The 24291-nt window shown below is 42.4% G+C and overlaps 2 protein-coding genes across 3 annotated transcripts in view; one reads left to right on the top strand and one right to left on the bottom strand.

Annotated features, from left to right (window-relative positions):
- LOC126398977 (hormonally up-regulated neu tumor-associated kinase) overlaps positions 1-24291 on the top strand; it is a 987429-nt gene that overhangs the window by 648591 nt on the left and 314547 nt on the right. The window lies entirely within an intron of this gene.
- ism2b (isthmin 2b) lies at positions 215-24217 on the bottom strand. Its single transcript, XM_050058685.1, has 6 exons — positions 23465-24217; positions 12365-12616; positions 8777-9119; positions 4642-4779; positions 4461-4529; positions 215-2869 (listed from the first exon to the last, which is right to left on the bottom strand). Exons 1-6 carry the CDS (start codon positions 23573-23575, stop codon positions 2352-2354), a joined length of 1431 nt encoding a protein of 476 aa, XP_049914642.1. The 5' UTR covers positions 23576-24217; the 3' UTR covers positions 215-2351.

The following is a 24291-nucleotide window of genomic DNA, read 5'->3' as shown; positions in this document are numbered from 1 at the left end:
TGCACGTTTCCATAAAGCTTACGGATACGGGCCAAACGAAGCAGTACCACCGGAAACCGTGGGGGCAGTGTTGCTGTCACTACCCAATACGTAGCTCTAGTGAGACACGAAGAAGAAATAACAATGGCGGAACTTTTTGAGGAAAGGTTGTGCGAGAAAAGAATTCTCTGTCCTCCAGTCGCGATGTATTTAACGGCCTCACCAACCACCGCCTCCTACTCGCGATGTATTTAACGGCCTCACCAACCACCGCCTCCTACAACACTGCCTCTGTTTTTGTCTTTTATGCAAGAGGTACATTATCAATATCTCCTCCACAGTCGCCATGTTTGTTTTTGAGTTTGTTGTTGTCATAAACTTTTGACTCTGAGCTGCCCCCTGGTGGATATATTGGTTAACATCCATGCCAACGTAAAGGACGCATGGAAGTATGTGGGCAGTGACGGTAACATCGTTTGAAACGGACGTATACTTTTTCGTACGTAAGGGGAGCATAAATGGGCCTTTAGGCAACAGGAGTGAGATTGGTTAGGGTTATGCTGGGTACACACTACACCATATCAGCCCGATTATAACCCAACACAGCGATGGCATGAATTGTGAACGACAATGAGTGTTGTACGCCATAATCCATCATTTCATCTCGTGTAGTGTGTCATAGTAGACGACAACCGACGCCACGTCTGGGATGCCTCACGACGTTCCAACATAAAGTCTAGCATGTTTGATTTTCTATTTGTAGAACGAACCGCACTTAGGGGGTAAATGAACTTGAGTTCGATTGAAACGCACCAAACAAGGCAGGTGTGAAAGCACTCTGAGATGACATTTTGGGATGGTTTGTAGCAATATAGTCAACCAGTGCTAACGGTAACAAAAAATATTCGGTTAACATGACTTTTGTTTCCATACTTTGCACTACACCTTATGGAGTATCAGCTAATGGTGACTACTCTCATGTCGCCTTTACCTGAACTCTATGTTACCTAGGGTAAAGGCTCAGACTACACGACTTCTCAGGAACGTTCTTTCTGTCCAGTCCAGTTCTGTACATAAACCCAAAGACCCTATGCCAACAGCTTAAGCAGCAATGACATCTTCCTACCACACACAATGCATCGACATCTCTTCAGTTATAAGGGTTGCAACTGCTTTCTGAAACTGCACAAAAAGCATCATGTGTTCGTCAGTTACTTTCTGGATCCGATTCCCTCCTGCTAATCTTTACCCCAAAACACTTTGAACTAGTCCCAATAGTGCTCCGCTGTCGAGGTAAAAGAACAAATTTGTTTTATCATGGTCAGTTAGTCCCCCTGAGAACATCGTAGAGATCTATGAGCACAATCTAGTCACTGCAGAATTTATTTATTTATTTACTTTTCTACATTTGCACCGTAGAGACTTAGGAGGCTGGATTTACACAGGCACCAACAGTCTGATTTTTAACTCTTTGGCACCCAGATCACACATCGTCCTGGCTGTGGAAATGTGAGGAAACACATGAGATCAATCTGTGTGACAAAACATTTGAAATCAAATGTGCCATTCCCGTAACAGTACTGCTAATGGGCTACTCTCGTAATTCTCACTAGCGACAGCAGAACGTTTCAAATCTGTTTAGCTTACCTCTCTGGTTGAGGTCCCAAATTCTCCTAACGTTACTAATTTTAGTTTCCCAAAAGACTGGCTGAATGTACATTACTGTGAATGCATGTGGCATCTTTTGGGTTTACTGATGTCCTGTTGTCTTGTCCCCCCTGAATACCTGAAGGATTTTATATTGTAGCAGCATAGATGGGATATTCATCTGTTGGACTCTTCCCATGCACGTGTTTGTTTCATCAATAAAACCAGCCCACATTCATACATAATAAAACCTACAAGAAGCACAAACAGGATGTTTACCATATGTTGCTAATGTCAATCACAAGCGCTCCAGGACACCGTCAAAAAAAGCCAGTAGGTTGACATCATGCTTACACGCACCCAGGAGAGTGGACTGAATATAAAGACAGAGAGCTTGATGTTATGCCAGATGTGGAACAGGTTGGCAAGCGATGGGAGAACACTGCATTTTTTTCCATTCTTGTTATTCAGTTCAGTTCCGTTGAGCCTGATATCAGGACACTGTGCCAAATCCTAACTTGAGACAGCCACACTTCACCGTCACACCTAAACCCCTCGAATCTCCCAATCACAAATGAGCACTTCCTCTCAGTCCACGCATGGTTGATGCATGATGCACCGTTAAGATGGAATATTTCATGACTTTTAAAGTAGGCAGTCTCCTCTCAAATTAGGATTGGGCCCTCTGACTCTCTGAGTGAAGTGGTAGTTTTGGCTGCGGTCCCTCAGTACTCCCTGGCCTCCTCCAGTTCATTCATGAACACGTCTTGGTGGGGGTTCTCTGGGCAGCTCAATCCGTTATTTGGCGGCCGCACGGCATGGAAGCGACTCCAGTCTCCCTTGCACAGGATCCAGGGCAGCACGTCCACTTTGAAGTGCAGCTCAGGTGAGAACTCGGTGCTGATCAGGTTAGGCGTGCCCGCGCCTTTTCCCCTCGTGATCAGCCGCCCACGGTCACCGTAACAACAGTGCTGCGCTGCAAGAGTAGAGGAGTCGCCTGCAAGAGCTGAGCGGATGCAGTTACGAGCTGAAGGCTTGTAGATGTCCAGGCGCTCCTTGGGGCCGCTGGCATCACGCCAGCGGAACTGCCGGCCATGACTCTCATCGTAGATGCTGACCACTGTGTACGCCACCTCGGGGGGGTAGGAGCAGGGGCAGCTGGGCAGCTCAGACAGGACCTGGTGGAGGTATCTCTGGAGGAACTCACTCTTACAGTTGAGCCACTTCTCACAGCTGTCCACATCTGTTGGAGAGACGACAGCAAGACTGCGTGAAATCACGTGTCACACTTTATCGCAGTAAGTTAAACTTAAGGATCGTTCAGTAAATATACAGGATGGTTTGATCCTTTAAAGGGACAGTTCACCACAAATCCAAAACACATATTTCTCCTCCTATCTGTAGCGCTGTTTGTCATTCTAGATTGTTTTAGGGTGAGTTGGCAAGTGTTGGAGAAATCGGCTGCTTTCTCCCAAGTATAATGGAACTAGATGGCATTTGGCTTGTGGTGCTCAAAGTGCCAGAAATGACAGGTGTAAAGAAGGAAGTGGTCCCTTAAGGTTGGAGGTTTGGGTGGTGGATGAGTCACAAAACAGAGGACTTTACCAAGGAGACCGGTGTTCAGAACTGTGTGAACTTTTAATCATTTTGAGGTACATCATCAACATGTTTCTTTCCCTAAACCTAACCATAACTTTACATTAAGTATGTATCGTCACTCGTGGATCGCCAATTTGTAGGATATCGTAGGAACTGTTGTAGGAGGATATGTTGAGGATATGTTGCTCAGCTTGTGGTGCTCAAAGTGCCAAAAAAATACATTTGAAAAACTCAACATCAATGTCTCTTTACAGAAATCATGACCTGGTTACTCAAGATAATCCACAGACCTTGTTATGAGCAGTTTCATGTAGGAACTATTTTCTCTCTACCAAACCACATCCGCCAACTTAATCACCATGCAGAAGGAAGTGTGCATCTACTCATAAACTAGAGGCTTTTGCTCGTGACAGATGTAAACATCAGTGGCGACCTCCTCAGCTAAGCTGTACTGTTAGCTAGCTCAGTGGTGCTAGGTGAGTTAGCAGTAGATGTACGCTTCCTTCTGTGAAGTGATTCGGTTGGTGGGTGTAGTTCAGTAGAAAGAAAATAGTTCCTACATGAAACTGCTCCCAACAAGGTCTGTGGATTATCTTGAGTAACCAGGTCATGATTTCTGGAAAGAGACATTGATGAGGAGTCTTTCAAAAAATTTTGGCACTATGAGCACCACAAGCTGAGCAACGTATCCTCATACAATGGTTTATGTGATATTCTATGAATAAGCACTCCACGAATGACATTATGTACTTAATGGGAAAAATACAGTTAGGTTTAGGTAAGTAAAGTCACTGTGGTTAGATTTTAGAAAAGAAACATGGTGACGATGTACCATGAAATTAGTCAAAGTTTGCTCAGAGTTCTCCCAGATCTGAACATCGGTCTCCTGGGGAAAGTCCTTTGTTTTATGACCCATCCACCACCCTAACCTCTGACCTTGAACAACCCAGCTTCATTCTGCACTCCCATCAGCTAATTTATCACGTGATTACAGCCTTCCAGAATATGTGGGTTTTACACAAATTTTGTTTCAGTACTTTTCGTAGGAAAATGTACATAAAGTGCACGAGAACAGCCTGAGCCGAGTGCCATCTACTCCCATCTACTTACATTATCCAACAGTCGACAACTCACACCAAAATAATGAATGATAATTGTCACACAGGTTTAAGGAAAAATGTTTAGCTTTGATTTTGGGGTGAACTGTCCCTTTAACCTCCCATTACAACACTCACCTGTCCCAAAAGGCTCTGTACCATTCTCCATCTCAAAGGGGAAAGGCTCCACCACAGTGTTGACATCACCTACAAAGAGATTTATTTAGATTTAAAACCAGCTGGGAAGCAGAATAAAAACATCTAAACACTCTGGCCTCGGTTTGTTTTTGTATTTCCTGAAAAGTAAATATAATCTCACCAGGACAAGGCTCCAGGTCGCACCTAGAGGCTTCTGTCAGAGTGCAGGAGTAGCCACAGGACTTGGTCCTCTTCCTCTCACCGTTACCACATGTCACAGAGCAGGGCGTCCACGGAGTCCAGTCATCTGTCTCCTTCTCTGTGGAGACAAAAGTTCAAACACAGTCAGTGACACAAACTCGGCCTCAGCTTTTGTTCTGTGTTTCACGTGAATCAAAACTCACTTTGCACTTCTGTAAATATTCATCAGATTCTATTAAGATTATAGAACAATGTCTGTTTTTCTTTGCAATAAAAATAAAGAAAAGCACCACAGGTTTAAACTGGCAAAACTTCCATTAACAAAATGGTTTCAAGTTTCAATTGTAGTTATAAAACATTTTGTTCAGCCAAAATAACCCCTACATTTTCATTACTTTAAGGGTCAGTCTGACTGACCGTTGCAACCCTGGTGCGCACATATGTGTGCGTGTGTGCAAGCACAATATAAGTGTTGCAGGATGGCGTTTTTTTTTTGTAGGACCCCAGGTTAACATCGCCCTCGTTCTCTCGTCAAAAAGCCTGTGGGATTTTTCCACTGGATTTTGGATTATTGCAGAAAATAAGTTCTGTGGTGAACAAACGTTTATGAGACTTCAACACATTTCTCATCCCAACTTGTCAAATACTGACGTTTAGTCAGTGGCTCTGCACGTCAAAGTATGATGCAGATACCCTCGTGCGTCAGTTCTAGATGCCCAGGGAGGGCGTGTTAATTTATGCTTGTTACATGCACTGCGTCATTGCATTAAAATACACTTTTGTTTTCACAGGAAATGTACAGATTCTGCTCTGTTTTTCAAAATAAACTTAAAAGGTACGTGAAAAAAATTCTTGGGTTTACTAAAAAAGGAAAAAACATCACTGTATGGCTTAAAATAAGTAAAATGGTTACTAACGTGAAATACGCTGCTAGCGTAGCATGTTACACATACTAGCACACTATGTCATTAAAATAACTTGATCGAATTTGGTTTAACGTGGGAAACAAACCTTCCCGTTGCGCTGCACCATAAGCTTTTGATTTACTGGTCCATCTACGTCCCAACCCTCACCTATGGTCATGAGCTCTGGGTAGTGACCAAAAGAATGAGATCGTGGATACAAGAGGCCGAAATGAGTTTCCTCCGAAAGGTGTCTGGGCTCAGCCTTAGAGATAGGGTGAGGAGCTCGGACATCCAGAGGGAGCTGCTTCTTCGTGTCGAAAGGGGTCAGTTCAGGTGGTTCGGGTATCCATTCAGGATCCTCGTGGGAGTCTCTCGTTAGAGGTGTTCGGGGCACGTCCAACTGGTAGGAGGCCCCGGGGCAGACCCAGAACATGCTGGAGGGATTACATATCTCATCTGGCCTGGGAACTCCTCAGGATCCCCCAGGAGGAGCTGGAAAGCATCGTTGGGGAGAGGGACATCTGGAGTGCTTTGCTTGGCCTGCTGCCTCCACGACCTGGCCTCGGGTAAGCCGACAATAGTGGATGTATGGATGGATGGGAAATGAACGGCGGGCTCCTGGGTAAAAGACCAGAGTTTGTTTGACCCATTCACCTCCCCTTCTGCCGACAGCGGACTTTCTTGCTCTTTATACTGTGGTAGTTGCCCACAGTGTCAGAAACTGTGTCTCAAATCGCTGCCCAAGGGTGGCTCTGATCTGGCGCCGAGGGCCACTGAGCGAGCATCAGCATTTGATGAGCTGGGAGAGAGACTGAGTTACTTGCATGTTTTGCTCAGCAAGTTAATCTCCACAAATGAAAATCACTTTTATGATTTTTGAAGCCGATCATCACAACAAAGTTAAAAGCTAACAAACTAACAAAATTAACATTAGGCTATAAATGAAAACACAACAGTCGCATGATGTTCTGTCGTCTCATTTAGCCACTTGTCAGCAACTGCCTTTTAAAACACGTTAAAGCTTCAAAATTAATTCGTTTTAGTATTTACTGATGCGTTTTATGCTGTAAAACAAAATGTGAAAGTCTCTTGAGCTTGTGTTAACAACAGACCTCATTTGATCTTAAATGTGTTGAAGTCTCATAAACTTTTGTTGATCACAGACACAAGGAAGGATGAAGATGGCAGCAGCGTTTAAAGTCGCAGTGACTCTTGGTGCACATATGAACTTATATTGCTCTTCAGGTGTAATCCACTGCTTTTTAGTGAAACACTCTTTAGTCCAGTCCACTATTTCTTTTACATGTACAACAGCTTGATGCAGCCAATCTCGCTCTATATTCTTTGTCCGATGACAACAAAGGCTTTCTACTCTATTTCTATTCTGTTCTATTAAGACATCTCACCATTAACCCACTGACTTCAAAACGAGGGAACCTGGAGTGCAAACATGCAACGTTAAGTTCAGATAGACATGATTACCCTACAAGACATGCCAAAACAGTTGGAACGAACCCAATTAAGTTTGCAGTTGCAGGAGCTCTACTTCATGCTCTCTGGCACAGATCACAATAACTACATGTTCTGTATTTCGGAAACAGCTTCAAAAGTTTGATTAAAATTATGAATACAAGGGAAAAACCTGAGTGTGTGCTGTAACAGTCTAATCCAGAATAAGCTCTCAGAGTTCCTGGCCTGTCTCTGTCCATATAAATGATCATTTTCCCCTGGTCCAATCTTTCCCATGCTAACCCATATTCTTTTTAAGAAGGCCTCAGTAAAATTAGAGAGCGAGAAGCTGTGCTGTGGCTGTCCGCCTCCGCACCATGTTTCCTTGTGGTGTTAATAACACTGAAAACAAGTCATTCTTGATTAAAGGCGAGGTGGGTGCAGAAATACCAGCTTGGGTGTAGCGAGCGCCCAATTTTACTTTGTGGGCGCTGCCAGCTCGCCATGTGGCCATACGGGAATGAGGTCTCAGGAGAGTCTTAATTACAGAAGAAGCTAAGGCAGACATCCCTGATTTATGTTCACCGAGTCTTTAGATGTGACCACTTAATAGGCATTGTTGCCCTTTGCCGGCTCGGCTGCATGCACGATGGATAAAATCTATATATTGGCATGATGGATGACGGAAAGGTTAGAGAGCAAAAAAAACAGCCACCTGCTCTTACATTCTGAGATTACAATACAACAGAAGAGGTTTGTGCTGCGACAACAACCTTCAAAAACAAATAAATCAATCATGCACATATTTGCATTGATGGGAAGTTTCTCTGAAGAATGAAAGCCTCATGCTGCGGTGAGCCCACGACTGCGCTCTGATCTACAGTAGGGCTCGAAAAACACTGGCCGAGCCCATCAAACTTTTCTGTCTTTCTCTCTTTCTATCTCTCCCTTTCATTCACTACACACACCTTTCTCTTTCTCTCTAATTATTTACTATCTTTACCACTGAATCAGTGTTCTGTGCAGGCTGAGACACAACATGTTTTCCCACCAGCGGACGGCAGAATTAAGAGTGGAAAAAGAGCTGTAAAAGTTATGCAGAGCCCTGAAAGCCCCCCGAAATTCTTGAACTGGCTCAAAAGGCCGTGCCGCAGAGGGCAGTGAGGGCCGCCAGGGTCTGGGGGGGCCCATGGGGTCCCGGGGAAGGATGAAAGGGCCGGCCGAATGGCCCCTGTCATTCTGTGTTCCAAATCTGCCCTCTAATTGTCCACAAGCAGAGGGCTGTTTTGTCCCAGGGAACAGTGCCGGCCTAACGCTGCCATTAGCGAGCGCATCGGACCCATCTTCAAAAGGCAGGCCTCTGCGACCAGCACGACCAGTGTCGACTTCAAAGTGCCCATAACCCACAATGTCCCGATGGTCGAGTGCTCATGCTGCCTCGCATGCTGGCGTCGTTTGTTTCCCTTTGACTGTGAAGACAGTTATCGTGCAGCCTTCCTGAGCTGCTCTGTTGTTCTCTCTCCATGCTCCTCTCTGTCTCTCCCTCCAGACGTTCCCACTGTCCCTTTCCCCTTTTCGATATGATAAATTCACTGATTGCATTTCCATACTTTCCCTTTTTGCATTTTTTGTCTTTAGTGAAACCCACAGGATACATTTTGGTAATTTTTTAAAAGCCATAATCAGTGTGATGAAGTCATATCTAAAATAGCAGTGTGGCTGTGCGAGCAGACGGCGAGTGTACCACTTGGCAAACCTTACCATAGTAGCTCTGCATTGGATCCCAGCCTTCGTTCCAACGCGTATCCCAGTCTCCGCCCACTCCGCTGGGTAAGGGCTCTTCGCTGCCGTAATCCTGGGAGTAATCCCCCTCCTCCTCTTCCTCGCCAGTTTCCTCCACGCCTGACCGGCTGTTGTTGTCCTCGCTGGAATCGGCGTCGGTGTAACTCCAGAAAAGGGGCCAGAAAAGCTTCTTGCCTCCGAGCCAATCCACTGTGGAAGAGGGTGAGGAGGAAGAGGAGGAAGAGGAGGGCAGCCAGTCTTTTTCCTTGGCCAGATCCATCTCCACCTCCATCTGGGGGTCGTCCACCACCTCAATGGTTACCTGTAAAGAAAATGAGACAGTGTCAACCTGAAGTAACCCAAAACACATTCATCTGTGTCGCTGATATCTTTGACAGCATTGATATTCGTGGAGCTGAGCACCTCTCTCTCTTAACTTCCTGAGACCCAAGGTTTCGTTTGGTATGCACTTTAAATTTCTCTTCGCTATTTGGGATTAAAAGGACCTGATAAGAATAAAAAATTAAGCATTGTCTTAGAACAGGAGGGAGCTTTTGAGAACATGATGTCCTCATATGGGGACAATGGGTTAAGTTTTAATAGTCAATGTGTAGTAAAGTAGAAAACTGTTTATTTAGCTGCCTGAACATGACAATGCCCTGACACACCAAGCTGACGGTCGATCATTGGTCTATGTCAGGCTGTCGGTGAGCGTCTCTCGCCCTGCACCACTTGGTCCTCGTCCGCCCTTGTTGGATGATCCAGCATGTTGAATTGGCAGCAGAACATCAGTGAATTAAATCACTCTGATTAGCAGTTTAACTCGAGAAGAGAAACGGAAGTGAAGAAAGCAAACGGCTGAAAATCAGGAGGGTGTGAGACTGGAATAAATTTATTATATTCTGAAAGATTTTCTTGTTCGCCATTGAGCTCTTTAGCAGGAACGTTTTCCAGTGGTTTGTGTTATTGTTCACTGGCGCACCGTAAATATTGTTTGTTCTTTAAACATCAGGTTGTGTTTTTAATGTGCTAACCAGCAAACTAGCATCTTGACTCTGTCCTGTCGGTCTTTCAGGTTTTCCTTTTTTAAATTATGAATGCAGATTGCCGCTGGTATGGAGAGTTATTTCCTCTCTTGCAGCCGCAGAATGTTTGAGCTAGTTGCCATTGGCTGTAGTCTTCGCACATGAGGCGACGAAGTTATCGGACTTCATCGCTGCTAGTTCTTTGACGTTGGTTTGGTGTGTCCAGGCCTTAAGGATTAGGGGTCACTGTTCAAGATTAAAACTCTTCATTTCAGTGCCTGAACATGGCTGCGCAAAAACAAAATTGCAAACAATGCAACAAAGCAGTGTGATCTGTTCAAGTTCTAATGTCCTCAAACGAGTCCAAGTGTCCTTAGACGAGTACGTTCTAATTAGCAATACTGCAGCTTGTTATTATCGGCGATTTGACAAGCTGAGTCGCAGGTGACACCATCAGCCGGCTTGAGTTGAGCTGAGACTGGCCACTTCACACCGCTGCAACTTTTCTCTGAAACGTTTTAAAATGGTTTCGTCTCGTCATGAATCTTTTGTTTGAAATGGGCTTAAAGTGCAATTTGTGCAAACCCAAATGTTATGTCTTCATATGAGAAATCAGAGTTGCAGTCAAAAGTTTAAACTTGCAAACCAAGACTACAAATTGCAGTGTAAATGGCAAACTAAACTTAGAAATGACTTCACAATGAACAGCGCCACAGCTATGGGCACACACATCACGCGCCCAACAGCCCAATATGATCATCATTAATCATAATCATAATCATACGTACTGCATCAACTCTTCCGGCCCCTTCCTGCAGCTCAAACGTGTCTGAGAGGGCCATGTTTGAGCTGCACTCATCGCTGGGTTCAGTAAACTCGCTGAGTAGTGTGCTCACGCTTTTAGGTTATTATTATTATAGTTATTAATAGAGTCAGTTGTCTCTGCTGAGCAAAGTTTTTCAAAACTCAAGCTCATTAAAATACACCTGCGTTTAACAACTGGACAGGAACGTCTAAGTGAACTCACTCAGACACTGTCATATAATGACTGAATTAACAGCCAGGGAATGCAGATGTGTGTGTCAGAGCCTCCTGCAGCATCTGAAAAAGTTTGTAATGTTTTGCGACTTTTCTTCTGTTATGTTTGAGCAGGGTCCGAAATGAACACCAGCCAAGCACCAAATGTGGGTAGGTTTTCTGTGGCGAGCAAATCTCCGGGGGTTATCTGCCACACTGGTGGGTAAATGTTGTACTTAAAAAACATTGCTTTGAATTTTGCTCTAGCCTTTTCTTTAAGTTTCTGTTCAACATAATAACTTATTATCTCAATAATTTAATTGAAATAAATCCGTATGTGACACAAAAAGGCGATACATTAATTTGGCCAGTGGACGTTTTCATCCACCAGTCCCCTTGGCTGATGAGTCAAAGTTAATTTCGGACACTGTGTGTGAGTAATGGGACAGTTCGGTTTTTCTTATCATCTATTTATAGTTATTTTAACAAGAATGTTACGCTGATTATGAAAACACCACAACAAAGCAATTAGGGGACCCAAATGACCAGCAGCGGCCCTGACAGTGAGTAGAAGACACTGACAAACAACAAGCCATTGCAAGTGTTGCTGTGTTGTCACAAAAAGTTCCTACAATACTTTTTGTGCAGCTCAAGTAACGAGCTCCTCTCAAGAAATCAACTGACTCAAATCGGTGGAGAATTTTTTCATCAAGTGATCCCGCTCCCCGCGTCTGATTCAGCCAGCCAGACGTGAGCATGAGCATCCAGCCAACCAAACGATCGTCTCAGGGAGAGAATGTGAGCTTTTATTCTGGATAACTACCTCTCATTACCTCGATATGACTCATCCTAGATGCTACAGTACTTCCAAGGGCCCACTTCAGCTGATGTGAAGACCAGGCGGGACTACAGGGGAAACCTTTCTCTAACTGTTGTGGGATTAATTTCACAGTTAGGAAAGACATATGATGATTGGAAATGCTTTCATTTGTCTTAGCTGGATATATCTTATGGTCAGAGTATGGTACATCTGGTCTATATGCTGCTACATGAAAAACTCATCAGACGTTTCATCGGTTTCTGAGCTTGATGTAGACACGAGCCGGCATCATTATGTCCCTCTAACCACATCCTGATTACACTGACCAGAGCTGGAGAGGATAACTGCCCTGAGATAAGTTAAACAGAAGAACTTTTTGGGTCAGTTTAGACGGAGATGATGAGGACTTAATGGCTAACACTTATGATTATAGAGCCTGTTTCTCTTTATTACACTTTAATTTAATAGTAGCACAAAGAGACGCAGCCTCGTCGCTAAGATTAGACCGAGAGATTTTGTTACACATTAAAGAAATAAATCATTTTAAACAATAAAAGACAAAGAACTCTGGTTCTTCTTGCACCAATGGTTTAATTTTAACACATAACTGGCTATCTATTGGTTACTGTATGGATACAGCATTGCTTTGTGCTGTAAGAGCTTGTTCTTGTATGTATATGTGTCACTCCACCTCTCCGGACTCACCTGTATGTTGGGGTTCTGCGAGTTGATGTCAGCATTGGCCAGGTCTGGAAAGTTCTTGAGATCCAGGATGAAGGGTTTGGTCTCCTCCTCAGGCTCAGGCTGAGGGAGGACACCAACGGAGCGGTGCTGTGGGTGGGACCACCTCCTCTGGTGGCTGTGGGGCTCAGGCAGGAGACTCTGGACCTGGTTCTGCTGCTCCAAAGCCTCAGGGGCGTATTGGACCCCACCGTTGTGAATCTGGTGGCCATGACCCTGAAAGACAAAGAAAAGACGCAAGATAAAGACTTTATCTGGACCAGGGACAATGATCTAGTGGAATTATTTATGATTAGAGAAGAAACGATCAACTTTTTTACTGCATATTCGATAAAAGACATCGAGAGAAGTTAGTTGTGGTGGGGTTATTGTAAATGTTACGTCCAGCAGCACCACACGAAACTGCTGCGCAAACATGCTGTATATGTACAAACCTCAAAATACGTAAAAGATCAAAATCAAGCACTGACATATTTCATATTGAAAGATATCGACCCAGTCGCCAGAAGAAATGCTGGCATTGTACGTCTATGCAAACCACAGATACATGACAACACTGTGTGGTTCGGTTTTGGCACAAAGAACACTTGGTTATAGTTAAGAACAGAGCACGTTTTGGCTTATAATACCCGATTTTGGGAGCACTGGAAACGCAGCAAAACAACCAGTTTTTGAGCCATTATGCCTGCAAGAAACACAGTGATATCTTGGTTAAAATAGACGCTTTTTGGCAGGAAACCCACTGTTGTCTCAGTAAAAAACAACAATTTTTCATGACATTATCCTGGCAGGAAACGCAGCGATGTCTCAGCACAAAACCTCTTTTTTGTGCAACTATCCCCGCCGGAAAAAAGCAACAGGTTGCTACAAAACACCAACGTTTGATGGCTAAAGAACTGTTGGAAACACAGTGAGCAGTCATTTCAAATAGTTGGGAAGCCTGGATGTTTAAGATTGTTTGATTTTGTTTTTCACTAAAAAGAATGCTCGCAAAAAAAGATGTGTGTCCTATCTGTGGTGCAATAAAAATATTTTTATGTACAAATGTAAGGTCAAGTGATTCCAGTATATTTCAGTGCCATTTTAAGAGTTTTAAGCACATTTTGATGGAAGACACAGTGATTTAAACTGTTAAAAAACACTCAGTATGTTTAAATGACACTAGAGAAAATCAATTCATTGTGTCAGTCAGAATAAAACTGGACTTTTACAACACATGTAAACATGTTAGTCCGACTGAAATCGTACTTTCTCAAAGTGGGACTAACCCAGATCATGTGACTCCTGCATGTATACAGTCAATCAGACCCAAACTGGCCTGAGCATGCTCCACAGTTTCCGTCCCGGGCTTTGACCCGGAAGTTGAATAGCATTAAATGTGTAACAGAAGAAGAAGCCAATAACAACATGGAGAAATCTACATCCAGAGCTGTGACTTTTTGGACGGACCAAATGTACAGAGCTGTAAAGTTGTCCACCATGGTACCAGTTAGCTGCTAGCTAACCGTAGCTAACTTGTTTGTCCATTGTTTGGTCTGTGGCGTAATAGGTCAACAGGAAAAAGGTCCAATACTAACAAGCTGAAAGGGGGCATATCTCCACCAGGGGTCGCGTTAACCGGATATTCTCGGTCAATGACCGGTTTTTTACAACAATGACCGGGAAATCTGAAGGCCGTTGGTCATTTTGACCGGTTGCAATTACCACCCCTGCCCACTTGGCGACGGAGTGCACAGTCAGTGGTTTAAGTGGCTGCCGTTTTCACACTGCAGAGAAAAAGTCATTCATCTGCTTCATGTAGCGTTGTTGACATAACGCCCTGGACACACCAGACGCGTTCATGTCCTTATTAATGCACACTTTATAACTTGCTTGTTGGATTTGTTAAAAACGAACGAATGAAAACTAAATGTCTTTGAATATCTTTATTATCATTTAAAAATTAAAATTAAAATGATCGGTAGAAACAGATTATGACCGGATTTTTATGACCCTGTCAGTCAAAATGACCGGCGAAGAAAAAGTCTAGCGCAACGTCTGATCTCCATCTATCTTAACGGAGTCAGACATATTACAGTCAATTAAACGGTTCCCCTCCCGTGCTTGTATACTAGGACAAGGACAGCGGTCCAATTAAAAGGCCTAGTTGAGCTGTAACTGTAGCTCCACTTAGCTTGACTGAATGAAGCAGTTTCATGTCAAAAATCAGTGTCTTTCTGACACTTTTCAGCTCGTTGTGGAGGGACCTCATGCGATGGTCGTCGAGAAGAAAACACGAACGCCCCTATCTAGAGCCAGTGAAACATGACGCTGCAACATGGTGGACTCCATGGACAAGGACCCGCTCCCTATGTAGATATGAACAGCTCATTCTAGGGTAAAGTTTAAAGCCTGATTTCTGCATCTGTGCTGGTTGTGCACAGATGAACAAAAGCAGCTGAGACAGACAACAATACCTGCCTTAGGGTTCATGACAAAAAAGTGGCTAACTGATGAGGAAGGCTGCATTATATGGGGAAAAATCTATTTAAGTGGCGATTTCAGTGGGATTAGTAATTTTTGCTTTTTATTTTCATGGAAAAATATCTGAAAATATGATGTGATTTTTGCACGTTTTGCAGCTCCTGCGATATACACATTACATTTGCTCATACTGCGATAATATTTAAATTAACTGTTCAGCCCTGTTGTTGAGTAAAAAAACAATTAGTGCTCTGTTTCCAGGAAGAAACCTTGAAACCATGTACCACTTCGTAGCTTGGTCAGCAATTCCAGAAAGCCCCTGAGGCATCCAATCCAACTGAACAGCCAAGTGACCAACCAGCCTTCGTTCATTTCATTCATTTTTTTTTTCCCACAACAGTCATGGCATCCAGGCCGTGGACAAAGAGGGGCCTGTGCCAGAGAGATCCTCTTTTAGCTTTAATGAGAGGGCCTGGGAGGCGTGGGACCCCTGGGCTGGTGCGAGCGTGTCTGAACCTGCTGTGCTGCCGCCACTACGGCCGCCACTTAATTTAACCTTTCAGGTTTTACAGTTACTGAGCCCAGTGGGAGGAAATGTTGATCTCTGAGATTAATGGTGATTAATGGTGACATTATAATGGCGGGGAATTGTAGATTTATGTTCTGTATCTGGAATATAGTCACTGAAAATGGATTTGTAGTTGGTCTGATTCTCCCGTCTGTTTCATGTCTAATAGGACACGTATCTGTTTCATGCCTGACACTGGTCAAAACCAAAATCCAAACCCTCTAATGAACCCTGGTCTGCCGTTCATTCATGTCTTTATCATCCTGGAAATGCTAAATTGGCTCGCACATGTGATTGGAGCAGACCTGATGATTTGACCCGAGCCAGTTTGCGGTCTGCTCAGAACAAACCGGTTGCAGTCGGAGGGCTAAAGAGGAGAAGAAATGTCTGAATTAATGACCAAATGGTTGATGATTTATACTTATGGCCACTGGAACAGGGCGTACTTTTCACTGACTGCCTGCGATTGTCCCATAAAGAAGTTATGTGGTCGGTCAAATTCAAGCATATGAACACATAATGCCTGTTTAGAGGAGAAGCCTGTCAAGCATGATAAATGACGGATGAAGAGAAGTTGGCCCCCTCCCCAGATATCTGTAAACTGGTGGTGACAAGTAGATAACCTTTTGGCATATTTAAGCGTTCTCTCTTTTTAATCCACTACAAGTACTTACTATATTACTACTACTACTATATTAATACTACAAATGTTCCAATAAATGTGACTGTTAACCACTTTTTTTTGCCAAGAAAACTCAACATCCCATTAAAACAAAGTAATTCTAGCAATGCTGGAAACTTTCAGGCACAAACTCACTCCCGCTTTCTACAAAAGTTTTAACACATTATTAAATAACGTATTGCAAGCAGCACTACAATTTAACAGAATGTCAAATTGAACAACATTTTTGGGTCGATATTCATGCATTTAATGTATTTTAGATTTATAGAACAACATAAATGCTATTGTTTTTATGTAAATTAGTCCTGCTATGGTCCGTTTTCAGCTCTGGTTATGATGTAAGTAAAGCTGAAACAATAATCAGTTAATTGATCAACAAAAAAACAATAGGCAAATAATAATAATTATAATTGATGAGTTAATGTTTTCAAACAAAACGGACAAAAAAACCCCTGGATAAAGCTCCTATACTGAGAATATTTGCTGCTTTTCTCAGTTTCATCATTAACAGAGTATCTTTAGATTATTGGACTGTTGGTCAGACAAAACGAGACGTTTGAAGACTCTGGGAGACTGTGACGGACGTTTTACATACTAAAGGTTGATCGCTAATCAAGACAGCAATCAGCAGATTAGTCAGTAATGAAAATAACCATTAAGAGCAGCCCTAAGTGTTACATAGGGTAATTATTTGGTTAGTTAGCAGGGCTCGACAGTAATGATTGCCATTGGCAGCCATTTTGAGACATTGGCAGCCAATTCTTGGCCTTTGGTTGCCATCAGTGGTACCCATTTTTTAACATATAAAAAATAAAGACAGCAAACAGCAAAACCTGCACCCCAAAATAACTACATAATTAATATTAGTAGTTCGACTAACCTGTCAACTTTACAAACGAATTTGGAAACTATTCAATTGACAAAGAACCAGATGAATCTGAACGAAAAACAAAAAGTAAATTTGTGAAGTTTTAGGAGGTGAATTAAAGCGGCATCTTTGAGCTGGACTGAAAAATTATACTGCAAAGCATGTTCGACATACAGCTCGATAAATGACACATCAAGTTCCCTTGTTCAAGGTAGCATAGCCTACAGAAACAAGCACTGGAGCTCGAAGCTACACGAGCAGGCAGCTCAACAGCGCGATGAAGTGGATGTTGTAAGAGCTCACATACCCATTAATGGGATGAGGGATACTTTGCCGATTTACTTTGCCTTGATCTGCCTGCTCCCCTCTGTCAGATGATCCGAAACGCAGACAGCGTTTTGCTGGCTCTTGGTCTGTCGGTTGAACTTCAGGCTGTACTTCCGCATGTTTGTATTGCTATGCCACCATCACGGACACAAAGAGTATAGAAGTGGCTCAAGAGACAGACCCGCCCCACCTTTCAACACAAACCAAACTCCGATCAAGCGGTAAAACTAGGCAGTGTTGATCAAATATCAACCAAGACTCTGAGTTGACTTTTTCTCTACTCAGCTGTTTTCAGAAACATATTTTAGTGCACTGTTTGGCTCTAACAGTGAGTTTGTGAACAGGAAACAGTAACTAGGCAGCGCTGATCAATATAAACAAACACTCTGTTACTGAGTTGACTTTTTCTCTCGACAACTGTTTTCAGAAACATATTTTAGTGCACTGTTTAACTGTAATATGAGATTGTTTGTTACCAGCCGGCCGCCACCGCATGCTGCAGCCTCTTTCCTCTGTTTGTGTCTTTCCTAGTTTCATGCAAACACCATCTATCCGGTGATAAAATTCTTCTTTAATGAGATCCTTATAAAACTTTTCAACATCACTTGTTATATTCTGAAAAATGAGAAACGCTTAATATCCTCACCTCGTCCACTGGATCTTTAAATAAAGTTTTTATTCTTTTATGTCACATTTTTAATATTAAGCTGACGTTTCACTGCATACATTAACAACTCAAAAATTAAAATTAAATTGTACACTCAATTTTAACTGATGACACTCTTCTCTATGTGAACATAGCGAGTACTAAAGGCCCCAAGCTTCAGCTTATCTCTGTTACACCTTAATGTCTTGTGTCTGGTATCATATTTTATTTTGAAAATCTTCCAGCATGACGCTCCATTTTAACCTTTAACCAGCCTGTTATTAAAAAGCATCACTGTCACATCTGACCGTCAGTGACAATATTACACACCAACATCCACACACATGCTCCAGCACCTCCACACTCCTGCAGACACACGAGGTCCAGAGTCACGAGAGAGGCCACATACTTTCACACCCTCCTCATCTCGTCTTGTTACACATCTGGATTCTGTATTCTCTTGCCCTGTATATCACTCTCCTCCTCCTCCTCCTCTTCCCCTCTTCCTCCCCCTCGTTCTCTCTGATCCTGCTCTCCTCCTCTCGGTAGTGGGGCGCTTCTGATCAAAGGCCCGACGGCTGACAGCATGCAGTGTGTTTAACAGGGAGACTATCTGGGTGCAGTGAGGGACCTCGGCCTGGTCTCCTCTCAGACAAACATTAAATCCACCCGTTTGGCAACACGTTCATCCTCCTTTCACTCCGCTGAAAAGGCTGGATCCATTTTGGGCTACTGTCACTGCTACTGCCGATGGTGACACACATTCAGGTCAGGGAGAGAGGGGTCGGGAGACGGGATGGGGGCAGCAGGGGGCTGAGGTGAGGGGCAGGGACGGGATCCGGTGGGGTTGGGGGGCAGGCTGGGAAGGCAGGCGGTGTGGCAGCCCTGATTTATGTGCCCGCAGATATCAAAAGCCTCTGCACTTGGCTGTTTCCAAACCATTACACAAGAACAATAAACTATGGGCGCTCTTTGATCGCCGTCTTTTGCAAATGGAAACAGGACAACAAATGCATGCCTGGTGGAATCGGGGTGAGGTTGTGGAGGTCGGGGTGGGAAGTGGGGGTACAAAACAGTCAGGCTAAACAGGTCCCAATATTTAGAAAAGAGGTCAAACCCCCCTCCTTCTCCTTTTCTCCTTCCTCGCTGAGCGATGGGGGTAAAACCAAAAACAGGAAATTCCACATTAACACAAAAAAGAGCCAATGTAAACAATCAGATGAGTGACACTTGACCCGAGCCGCAGTGTGAGGGATGCAGAGGGCTCGCCTTATTCTGGTTACATAAGCATCTCGTTACCGGGCACCCGCTTTACTGAGCCTCCCCTCCTCCTTCTCTCTTCCTCTGCTAATCTCTCCTCTCCATCCACCACTTACGCATCCAGCAGGTCACAGGCGAAGGCACGGAGTCACCGACTGCAGCCTTTGGGTGAATGAAATGAACAGTTGCACAGCCACAGTGAGACTCGTTTCCCTCGCTAATCATTCCCTTCTCCTCTTCCCTCCCTGTTTTCCCTCTCTGTCTCTTTCTGCTTTGACATCAATCAGACGGATGATGAGAGAGAGTCCCAATAGGGCATCCATGGGAGGCCACACAAGAAGGGGAGTTCAAAGGCAAAGACTGAACCCTGACACAAACACACACAAACAGACTTTGATATCCAAATATGTCCGTGTGTAACACAAACATTCCCATAGACACACACCACACACACTGCACAGCCTGTGTGTAGAGAGAGTTTGGATTTATTGTAGCAGGGTGTATGCCCAGTGATGGCAAACCTTACTATACATGGACAGAGACGTGCAACAAAGGAGAGTGGCCAGCGCTGATGAGGAAACTCTGTCACTTCATTGACTGAGTCATATGATGGAAACTGACTGAGGGGAACAACTGAAAAAGAGCAGTGACTGGACAAACCATTTCTTCCACTTTCTTCTAGGTGTTCAAATTTGACATGTAACACCGAAATCTGTATTCAATCAGATCTGTGACCCTGGACCATAGTCCCTGAAAGATCACTGAGTTTTGGGAGTTGCTGGGTAATGAGGGTTTGGGTTTAACTGAGGTGTGGACTCAAGTCACATGACTTGGACTCGAGACAGACTTAAGTCACAAATTTAATGACTTCAGACTAGACAAAATCAAAAAAATACTTGCACTCGACTTAGACTTTAACACCAATGACTTGTCACTTCACTTGGACTTGAGTCTTTTGAATTGAAAATACTTGATACCTCCACCCAAACCTAAATCAATCCATTTCCCTTCATTTCCTGAATCAACTAACCTTAACGCTAATCATTCCTTGCAAATTGACACTTAATTCTCCAGATGATCCACTTAGGTTGAACCAGTCTGGCAGCATCCAATCAAATTGCAGGAGAGAACCATGAAGAACTAACGTTATTTTACTCAGCGCAAGTTGGAGAAAAAAAAATTATACTAAGATCATTTTGTTTGCGTACAAAAACTATGCAGTAGTCAGCAATGGTAGTTATTTCAGTATGTATAACGTTCAAGTCAAAAATTATAGACAAAGACGCAACAACTTCCAACAAACAGCATTAATTTAGTATATTATGACTATGCCGTTGAAATGGTATTACTTTTGGTGAAAAACACATTATGACTTGTTTATGACTTGACTTCACTTGGGACTTGACAATCACTGACTTGGTTCTACCTCTGCTGATAACCAACATAAGTATGAAAACTTATTTTACTTCATTCACGTCAAAATTTGACGTTATTTGTTTTTATTTTGTGATTAATTACTGTAATTATATTTCAAAATTTACGATTATAATTCGACATTAATGAAGGTCCTGTATTTGACAATAAAGCTGACAAAATTATTAGGACATCTTAGTTAGCAAAGACACACCAGGGCATTTAGCTAGCTAAGTACTGGACCCCCCCCCCACTCCCCACCCCCCCAAAAAAAGAAAGAAAAGAAAACGCCATTAACGAAGGTACTGTATTTAGCTATAAAGCTGGCAAAACTGTTAGGGACAATTTACAACATATAGGGGTGGGAATCACCAGAGGACCTACAATACAATATTATCACGGTACTTAAGTCACGATACTATATTATCGTGATTTTAAATTATGTTTCGATATGCTGAGTATTGTGATAACATGTATTCTGCTAATTAACCCCCAAAGGAAAACTTAGTGAACATCTGTTTTATCTAATTTTATAAATCTAGTGGGCTACCAAAATGTTTTGTTAGTATTTGCAAGGCTAATAATTTATATAATAAAAAAATCAATATTTGGTGTCCCTGCATCCACATGATATTGCCACAGAAAAATATCGCGATCCAATCTGGTATTGATTTTTTCCCCCTCACCCCTATATAACAGTTAGCAAAAATGCACAAAGACATTCAGCTAACTAATTAATTGACCCAAAAAGTTTTGTTAGCAGCAGGTGTGATTTTATGATGCTGTTAATGATAATATAAAATTAAAACAATTAGTCGACATTAATGAAGGTATCATATTAAGCAATAAAGCTCACAAACATTTTATTTAGCATAGATGCATCAGGGCATTTTGCTTGCTAATGATTTCGCACACACACACAAAAGTAAGACTTTAACGGTACGATAACTGTCCTCAGAAAATATCGCAGTTTCACGGTATTACAGAATTTACATTATTATCAGTCAGAATGAGCCTTAAAGGAATGGAAACAGAAGGGTTACTGTTGGCAGACAAACATTTGATTACTATAATTGAAACTTAAACGATTTTGTTTATGGAAGTATGTGTGAAAAGTCTCCCCTTAGAAAAAAATAAAATAAAGGGGAGATTCAATGTCAGTGCTTTTTTAATTTCATTATCATAGACAAGCAAATGTACGCGGTGCGATAACCGTCAACTTTTATATCACAGTATACCTTTAAACCAGTATATCACTGCAACACTAGGTGTGATTTTTTTAATACTGCCAATAATGTTATAAATTGAAGACTATTACTCGAAACTAATGAAGGTAACTTTACTGTATTTAAAAATGAAGGGGACAAAACTATTTGAGATGTTTTACAACAGTTAGCAAAATGCACCAAGGCATAAAGCTAGCTGATTTTGTTGGGGCCAGGTGTCTAAATGATATTATAAAATGAAGAATAATAGTCGACACTAATGAAGGTTACTTATCTAAAAATATAGAGGACAAAACCATTAGGGATGTTTGTTGCAATAGTTGCACCAAGGCATTAAGCTAGCCAATTATTTGACCCCCCCTAAAGGTTGTTTTGTTAGTGCCAGGTGTGGTTTTATAATACTATCATACAATTAACTTATTATCCAACATTAACGAGGACACTGTATTTAGTAAAAAAGCCGACAAATCTATTTAAACATTTTAGCTAGCATAGCTATACCAGGGCACTAAGGTAGCTTATTATTTGACCCCCACCAAAAAAAAGTTGTTTTGTTAGTGGCAGGTGTGATTCTATAGTACTGTCAATAACTTCGTAAACTTAAGACTATTAGTTGACATTAATAAAGGTACTGTTATTGATAATACAGTAGACAAAACCATTAGGGCATTTTAGCTAGCAAAAATGCACCAGGGCATAAAATAGGCAATTATTTGACCCTCCTAAAAAGTTATTTTGTAAGCGACAGGTGTGATTTGATAAAACTGTCGTTTAAAAGTGTTTAAAAATTAGGTTGTGGTCAACATTAATCAATGTACTGTATTAAGCAATAAATCTCACAAAAAAACATTTTAGCATTAGCAGCAAACATTTTAGGACATTTTAGTTAGCATAGAGGCACCGGGACATTAGGCTAGCTAATTATTTGAATCCAAAAAAGTTGTTTTGTTGAGGCAGGTGTGATTTTATAGAACTGTCAATAACTTATCTAACATTAAGTTATTAGTCGACATCAATGAACGTAATGTGATACGCAATAAATCTCACAAAACATTAAAACATTTAGTTAGCATAGCTGCACCAAGGCACTGAGATAGCTATTTTTTTTATTTTATAGTACCGTAAATAACTTTATAACATTAAGACTATGAGTTGAGGTGCTGTTAGTTAATCAACAATAAAGATGAAAAATATTAAGTTTAAGTCAACATTAATGAAAAATGTACTATAATTAGCAATAAATCTCACAAAACCATTTAATGTTTTAGTTAGCATTGATGCACCAGGACATTAAGCTAGCTAATTATTTGACCCAAAAAGTAGTTTTGTAGAGGCAGGTGTGATTTTATTGTACTGGAAATAGTTACTTATAAAGTATTAGTTGACATTAATGAAGGGACTGTAATTAAAAATACGGAGGACAAACCCTTTAAAACATTTCAGTTAGCAAAGGTGCACCACAGCATTAAGCTAGCTAATTATTTGACTGAAGAAAGTCGTTTATTTTTAACGGCAGGTGTGATTTTAAAACTTGGCATCTTTTTGAAATTTGTTGCTGCAACTTGTTAAACTTCAGAAACCCCACACGATGAATCTGTGGATAAAACTCACCTTGTGGGCGACATTCTTGTGTCTGGTCGGAAACCCTGTCCCCAAACTAACGACAAGTATCGACCAAGTCACCAGCAGCGCGTGAAATCTCCTCGCGACCTCTTGACGCATCTTCAAAGCTTCCTGTGAAGATTGTTTAAATTAAAAAAAAAAAAAAAAAAAAAAAAAAAAAAAAGTAAAAGTACTTTGGAGCTTTTCTCAAACTCTTCTCCTTAAATTAACTCGGTGTTTGGGGAGAACCCTGCTCGTCTTCCGGTGTGTCTGCAGCTGTGACTCGGGACAGATCAAGTTTTTGGCCTCGTCGGTGTCCAAGTGTCGCACTTTATGAAGATGCGCACCAGCGTCCGGAGGTATCCCGCGCGCTATCCATATCTGGCACCAGCGCCTCGCGCAGCAAGTCCGTGTGGTGGCTCGAGCTCCTGTGCCCCATTAAAACCTTGGTATGAAGCGCTTTAAGTAGCAGAAACAAGTTAAATACCCCACGCAGAATCTCCCCGTCCGCACCGGCGACCGCTTATTCAACTACTTTAAACTGTGAGTCATCCCGCCGTGGGTGGGTGGGTGTTTTCTTCCAATACATTGACATCTGGAGCTCATAGTATGCTGCGCGTTTTCTGCTATCTGTCTGATGCGTTAATCCATTATCCAGCTGAAGTTCATCCACCGGTTCGAGTGTGTGTTTGTGTGTGTGTGTGTGCGCCGCCCAGCCAACCGGTTTCGGTAAACTCGCCTTTTACGCACGCATTCAGAAGGTTGATGCTGAAGGAGTTGGGGGTGGGAGGCTTATTGCTCACAGCTGTGTGGAGGGGGGCGCGGGGCCACTGAGG

This window comes from Epinephelus moara, chromosome 12 (assembly GCF_006386435.1).
Source record: "Epinephelus moara isolate mb chromosome 12, YSFRI_EMoa_1.0, whole genome shotgun sequence".
Classification (NCBI taxonomy): domain Eukaryota; kingdom Metazoa; phylum Chordata; class Actinopteri; order Perciformes; family Serranidae; genus Epinephelus; species Epinephelus moara.
This window is presented reverse-complemented; position numbering and strand designations above follow the sequence as displayed.

Bases quoted from the DNA above. Each gene is read 5' to 3' on its own strand.
- ism2b (XM_050058685.1), bottom strand. From the start codon at position 23,575: ATGCGTCAAGAGGTCGCGAGGAGATTTCACGCGCTGCTGGTGACTTGG. The intron at 4,530-4,641 runs GTGAGATTATAT...ATCTCTTTGTAG, and splicing joins CGACCTGGAGCCTTGTCCTG to GTGATGTCAACACTGTGGTG. The intron at 2,870-4,460 runs GTGAGTGTTGTA...TCTCTCCAACAG, and splicing joins TACAGAGCCTTTTGGGACAG to ATGTGGACAGCTGTGAGAAG.